Raw genomic sequence first — 7,735 nt, 5'->3', positions numbered from 1 at the left:
AGCAGTAAACACATAACAACCAAATCCTTTGGGTACTCTCTCGTGTTCTGTATTTTGACGACGTCATGGTTACAAATTATTTCGTATTTTTTTTTCTTTAGGAAATGTCAAGGTGCTCTACAAATAGAAACTAGTGATGTAAATAAAGACATTTAGCACGTTCCTTGAAGTTTTCATTATCAACCAAGTATAGGTGAAGTGTCTCTAAAACACAAAGAAACGTTCCGTTGCCGTATTTGGAGTTAATTTGTGAAACAAATCAATACTCGGGTTGACAGTAGCTTGGCTGGGATGTTGTACACACAAGACATGTCTTCAGCTTACACTTTGGCATTTTAAAAGAAGCGAATGTTTGAATACCAAAATTATGGTTGAAGAAATCTGCTGCGAGAATTAATTATTCATTTGGGAATGATGTTGGTAATTCTTATTTTACAATCTGTCGGAATTAATGTCATATTGATGTCTTCAGTGACGTCATAGCTAGGAGATGTTCGTTGTGTTACGCTTAAAGGTATTTATGGTTTGGATGAGAAAGTACCATTGATAGAACCGAGGTCTTCTATCATAACATGCCAATTAATCCAATATCTATTTCGTTTAGCTAATTTTCGTTACCTCGAAATGACGTAAAACTCTAACATGAAATATCGTTTCAATGTGTCTTCGTGATATGACGTCATATCTTATGTCTAAATAGTATTTCATAAGAAATTCTACGGAAATATAAAGCTGAATAGTCAGATCTAAAAAGGCGAAGTATTGCATGGTACATATACGGGATATCATTTTTTCTATTCATTAACTATGCGCTACATACAAAATATTCAACCCTTTAGTCGTGAAAAATGAGAAGTGTATATGAATGTCATCTTTGTGCTTTCTTTATGCCTTTGACGTACAGTTGTTAGGAAATTAGCTCCCTCATTTTTTTTCTAAAGATTACAACCGTTAACGTACTTGCTGCTACCGGTTTAAAGCCACAAAACGACGTTTTTTCCTCCTCTCGTTCTTTACTTTGTCGTGAAATACGAACATTCGCATTTTAGTATTTTTCGAAATTATAAAGCAACGGCATTTTTTTCAAAGTTATCTATACTGTACAATTTTGATAGAAAATAGCGTCGGTTTTGTATGGATAGATGATATAAATGACAATATCTTGAACTAATTATGATCATATTTGGCTCTTAAAATGCCTACACCTATAAGAAGCTCCACTAGGAATTTCAAAGCCTCAAACTAAATTTTGACAACATACCTTCATCTAGGCAGAAGAATGATTTTAAACTCCTATCTCTATTTCCTATATTGGAACCCGCCTCTCTCCAGTGATTTACATAAAACTGTGTCTCCTTCAGCTTTAAATATTTGCAACGAAATTCGGTCAAAATGCTTTCATTGCAATAGAAACTGGATCACTACTGACTAAAAATAATGAAGCCCTTTTCAGGAAAGGATTCATCGGAGTGTATGTGAACAAAATTTTGTCTTTTCTAACACGAAGAAGGAATTTGGCTAATTGGCTAAATTTCCCCTATTTGCCCCTCCTACACCAGCGGGTAAAGCCCCGAATTTACACAAGATATGTCTCCCCCTTAACTCTTAAAGTAATGTAAATATCAGCATAATAAGACAAACTAAAATAACCATTTCCCCAAACCATTTCGCTTAATTTATTGCTTTTACCAAATATCGAGCAGTAAAAGAATCAGTAAGGAGTAACACATTTTTTTCAACATAGAATAATATATCATTTATCAACAGATACAGATGACTGATGCGTTTCCGTAAACACAGATTTTAGAAATAGATAAGCTTTTTTTCGATTTTAACATAAAATAAAAAATCAGCACAATTTGCTAAATGACAGATGTTATGTACTAATATATATGTAGAATCTGCGCCGCCTATCACGAATACAAATTAAGATTGGGTGAAACTTCATCATTCCCAATACTTCCTGTACATTCTCCTCTGGATAACAAGTTGATAGTATACGCAAAGTCATCTTTAAATGAACATTTTCATGAAATACTATCGAATTTTTAACATTTTCAAAACTTCACAATTCCATTGTAAATTTTCTTCTTCTTTCTTTCTTTAATGTGAAAACTTTAAACCCCTTTATTAAAATGGTCATGTCACATTTCGGTAATTCCGGAATAAGGTACGTACACATATATCTACTTTTTGTTTATAAAAGCATGACTAGTTCGCACGTGGCGAGGTTTCTATCAACCTGACTTCATTCAAGACGACTGTTGTGTTTGGAGTAATCAACCTGCACGTGTTGAAAATGGTAGCTCTTTTAAACATCTGCTTTTGATTTTTTTATGTTGTAATGTACAATTTGAAAGTCACATAAACTGACATTCAATTAAGACTTCGAAGGTTCCTCAAAGCGAAAAAGCAAAACTCGCTACCCATAACATACTCCAATGCATTCATTCTGAGATACGGTGTAGTGTTGATAGGGGGCGCATCGAGCACTTTATAATATTGTGGTTACAGTGGTTAAAAAACCAACAAATCGCATATTTGATAAGCCTAAAACAGCTGGAACTTTTATCGCAAACAGGACTTAAAACATCCGAGGTGTTGATTGGTTTAGAATGCATGTTGGCAAAAATCTTGTTTAAAAAAAAACATATACCACGACCAAATAATACAAGATTTCCTATTCACTTGATTTCTGGTTTAAGGCAATAAGGAAAGCGGATCTTTTTTTTAAATTCCGGAAACTAGAAATTTGCATCGTCACTTATGAAAAAGGTACCGAATTCGAAGTTCCCGATTTAGTTCAAAGATATTGAAACATTGAACATGTAGTGAGGAATCCTATTTGTTGATCAGGTTGCATGTTTATGATAAAATATGACTACTTGAATTAAATTCTATTTGAACATTTATGAAATTTGCTTTCCAATGAGATACAATCTATCGGAGTGAAGCCGAATTAAACTGGAAGATTAAATGGGTCTACATGTGACATTATCTACCGAAATGTGCTCGCTTTTAGGCAATTTCTACTTCATGTCATCGACATTGGTTTAATTATTTTATCTTATAATGCAACCAAATATATATATGGTGCAATATTTCTTTAATGCGACTTCCTTATATTTTTTCTCTATATTTGTTGATACGCTGATAATTTCCCATAATCACGCTTCAAATATGGCCTAGTAAGCAATTTATCTTTGCTTTATTGATTACAATGATCAGTAGGGTATATAACACATATACACATATACACGACTATGTTATTGGGGGCGAAAAAGACTTTATCATAGACTGATTTTCAGGACTTACCAATCATCATGTGAAAATCTGTTCCAATTAGTGAGGTAGTCTGCGGAAGTAGCCTTCGTCTAAACGCTGATATTATAAGTTATCTCCCTTCAATATTGGCGGGTTTCCGGTGTAAATAAAACCATGTGAGAACCACAAGGCCTATCTGACGAAGATTTAGCGGAAATAAAGATTTCAGCATAATTTGATATCATGTCAGAACTCACAGGAAGTGTTGAGGGATCTGATGAATGGGAAGAAGAGGTAAGAAAGACAACGAGTACGAAATTAAAAACCACAAACTCGGAATGAACATAGGATCGTAGATATCCCTTATGCAGCAATCATTTCACCCGCTAGAAATACACATTATATATTTCTTACTAATCTAACAAAAGAACTAGTGCAATGATAACATTGTTGAAAATATGTTGTGATTTTAGGCAAAGCATTTTGCTAAAGCTGATGGTAACCGCTGGGTAATAAATCTGCACTGGCATAAGGGAGGTAACTCGTTTTTTATATAATATATATACATATTTCAGGAGACCACTGTGGTTGTGGAGTTGTCTGGTATTTTGGAGAGTGACTTTATATCACAATGTGATGGAGAATGTAAGGTCCTGGTAAGTATTTTTAGGGTGGATAAACATATCAACTAAATAACATGAATAATAACATAATAATGTTATATAATATATATACGATAATAATAACATAAATAATATGATACCAGCTTTGTCAGGGATGAGAAAATGATTAAAACATGTTATCTTTTATGAATGATAAAACATAATTGAAAACATCACTAAAAGACTAATCGATTAAACATCATAGTAATACATTACTCATTCTTGACAAGCACTTATATAAGTAAATGGTCATAATTACTTGAGTTCTCAGACCTTTGATTTTTAATCTTCTAAGAGCTTAAAGAAAAAATAAGTAGAGGAAGGTCCCAAGATCTAAAAGAGAAAAAAGTCAGATATCCTTGCAATTGTTTTGAACTTGCTGCAGTCGTGTGTTTATTCGATTAAATTTGGATGTATTGTGCTGACAGGGTATAAACACAGACAAACCTCTATTACAACTAGACCGGTATACCTTCTCTGGGGAGTATGCTGACACTATGGGAACAAACCTGATTTTCACTCAGGAAGATGTAGAAAAAGGTTTGTTATTTGTAATGGTGCTTAAATATTTATAATACCTCTATTCTGTCATATTTTTCCTGTTGGTGAGTACTGTTGATAAATAAGTTTTGTTTTTACTTTAATTGTACATGCATTATAAATGGAACACAAACATAGTTTGGACTGAGTGGATATTTGTATTGTTAGTTTGTATTAGAAATTACAATGTATAAAACTGAGATTAAAAATGCTTTATAATTTGATTTGAAACTGTAATGTGTTGTGTTACTTCAATACATTTTATAAATTATACTTACAGTAGAGCCACAGCAGTTCCATGAGGCTGCAGAAATACCTACGAAAAAGCTTCAATACCTGTGTAAAGTGGACAAGAAGCTGAACATGTCTCGTGTATTTGTTTCCAGAGCACAGCGAGATGAGGTTAATGTAGGTCAGTATCTGTGTACTTAATATATAGAAATCTTGTGTAAATGTAGTCTGGTGTGTCCAAAATTTAGCTTCAGACTACAGAATTATAACTGAAGACAATAGCAAATGTATTTGTTAATAATGATTCCTATTAATGATACATAATGTCACTCTGTGCAGATATTATGGATCTGATGGAACATATTAGTAAATTTGTATGGTGACAGGTACTATTACATATCAAAGGGAGAGAAAGTTCACTTCATTGTGTCATTGTCCTTTCTTGATGCTAAAGAATGTCATAGATAGGCTTCTTGTGATGATATATACAGCAGTTCTTTTGAAAATGATAAATATTGTTTCAGATTGCTTATTTTGGCTATTTCTGGTGTTGTTGTATTGATTAATTCATGAAATCATTTAGAGGTTAACTTTGTATTTAATACAGGGCATAAAGAAAAAATATCAAGCTGTTTTAACATAATGTATATTTACCAAGGAACCAAACAAAATAGAATTTCCTATGAATTAATCAATTCATTGGTTAAGTATGCTGTAATTTGGGATTTTTTTCACAGATTCTGGTGAAGACAACACTACTGATAAAGGAGATGAGGATGTCCAGATTGTAAATCCGAACATTAACCCCCAAACATTAGATCAAACAGCTATGTCAGTAGATACCGATTCTACTGTGACAATACAACGAAAGGAGCCCAGTTCTGAGTCACAAGTGTATACCCCTAGTGGAGGTACTGAGTCACAAGTGGACACACTTAGTAGAGGTACTGAGTCACAAATAGACATATGTAGTGGAAGTGCAGAGTCACAGGTTGACGTACTGGATGGAGGTAACGAGTCACAAATGGACGTTTCAAGTGTGGAGACATTCAGACCACATATAGACACAGCTGAAGTTTCTCAAGATCATCCTGGGACAGAAATGATACAGCAAAGTGACCCAGATGGATAGTTGGAGTCGAGATAATTGTTCTTATTTTCCAAGCCTTATACCCATGAAACTATTTAGATTCAATGACAAATAAGAAAATAAACTGTTCTTGTGCTATTTGTTATCATTTCACTCACTGATAACTCTTACAATTACTAAAAATGATCGTAAACATCTTAACTATTGGTAATTTGTCCACACACCAATAGTTAGATCAAGGAAGGACAACTCTAGGTAGAAGGCCAGTGTAAGCTATGAGGATATGTCTGCAATAGGAGTGAGTAGGTGTGGCTTGTATATATCATGTTAAATACAGTTTCTGTCACTCAGGTGATAGGTCAATGTGGCTTGTATATAATGTTAATTACATTCTCTGTCACTCAGCTGATGGGTCAATGTGGCTTGTATATAATGTTAAATACAGTCTCTAACACTCAGCTGATAGGTCATTGTGGGTTATATATAGTGTTAAGTGAAGTCTCTGTCACTCAGCTGATGGAGCATGCTTCTTTCGATTATCATGCTGGACGGAAACCCAAGTTCAATTCCTGGCCAGGCAACCTACAGGAATGTGTATTTTTCCTGTTCTGTTACATGTAATCAATGATTTGCTTGGCATCCACATTTTATATCACTTACCTGAAGGATCAAGTGAGATCATTTCATGATGTTGGCCATGGTTTGTTGTTTGTCTACTGATACTGATGTGTCCCCATAGAGACATGGTGCCTTAAACCAAGTACCACATTGCCAAAGATCAAAGTGTGTCCCCATAGAGACAGGGTGTCCTAAACCTAGTACCACATAGCCAAAGATCAAAGTGTGTCCCCATAGTGACAGGGTGCCATTTACCAAGTACCACATTGCCAAAGATCAAAGTGTGTCCCAATAGAGACAGGGTGCCATTTACCAAGTACCACATTGCCAAAGATCAAAGTGTGTCCCCATAGAGACAGAGTGTCCTAAACCAAGTACCACATTGCCAAAGATCAAAATGTTGCCCCATAGAGACAGGATGCCCTAAACCAAGTACCACATTGCTAAAGATCAAAGTGTGTCCCCATAGAGACAGGGTGCCCTAAACCGAGTACCACATAGCCAAAGATCAAAGTGTGTCCCCATAGAGACAGGGTGCCCTAAACCTAGTACCACATAGCCAAAGATCAAAGTGTGCCCCCATAGAGACAGGGTGCCCTAAACCATGTACCACATAGCCAAATATCAAAGTGTACCCCCATAGAGACAGGGTGTCCTAAACCAAGTACCACATTGCCAAAGATCAAAGTGAACCCCCATAGAGACAGGACACCATTAACCAAGTACCACATTGCCAAAGATCAAAGTGTACCCCCATAGAGACAGGGTGCCCTAAACCAAGTACCACATTGCCAAAGATCAAAGTGAACCCCCATAGAGACAGGATACCATTAACCAAGTACCACATTGCCAAAGATCAAAGTGTAACCCCATAGAGACAGGGTGCCCTAAACCAAGTACCACATTGCCAAAGATCAAAGTGTACCCCCATAGAGACAGGGTGTCCTAAACCAAGTACCACATTGCCAAAGATCAAAGTGTACCCCCATAGAGACAGGGTGTCCTAAACCTAGTACCACATAGCCAAAGATCAAAGTGTGTCCCCATAGAGACAGGGTGTCCTAAACCTAGTACCACATTGCCAAAGATCAAAGTGTGTCCCCATAGTGACAGGGTGCCATTTACCAAGTACCACATTGCCAAAGATCAAAGTGTGTCCCCATAGAGACAGGGTGCCCTAAACCAAGTACCACATTGCCAAAGATCAAAGTGTGTCCCCATAGAGACAGGATGCCCTAAACCAAGTACCACATTGCCAAAGATCAAAGTGAACCCCCATAGAGACAGGATACCATTTACCAAGTACCACATAGCCAAAGATCAAAGTGTG

At 35.8% G+C, this 7,735-nt stretch overlaps 1 protein-coding gene across 1 annotated transcript; it reads left to right on the top strand.

The window, feature by feature from the left end:
• Positions 1–3,441: 3,441 nt before the first annotated feature.
• Positions 3,442–5,916, top strand: LOC132549294 (general transcription factor 3C polypeptide 6-like). The gene is made up of 5 exons (XM_060213215.1): positions 3,442–3,558; positions 3,840–3,920; positions 4,355–4,466; positions 4,747–4,878; positions 5,435–5,916. Exons 1-5 carry the CDS (start codon positions 3,508–3,510, stop codon positions 5,827–5,829), a joined length of 771 nt encoding a protein of 256 aa, XP_060069198.1. The 5' UTR covers positions 3,442–3,507; the 3' UTR covers positions 5,830–5,916.
• Positions 5,917–7,735: the final 1,819 nt, after the last annotated feature.

Source organism: Ylistrum balloti, unplaced genomic scaffold (genome assembly GCF_031769215.1).
Source record: "Ylistrum balloti isolate Yb309-2 unplaced genomic scaffold, AGI_CSIRO_Ybal_v1 Utg370052, whole genome shotgun sequence".
Lineage (NCBI taxonomy): Eukaryota > Metazoa > Mollusca > Bivalvia > Pectinida > Pectinidae > Ylistrum > Ylistrum balloti.
Note: the sequence above shows the minus strand (reverse complement) of the source record. Positions and strands in the feature narration are given on the sequence as shown.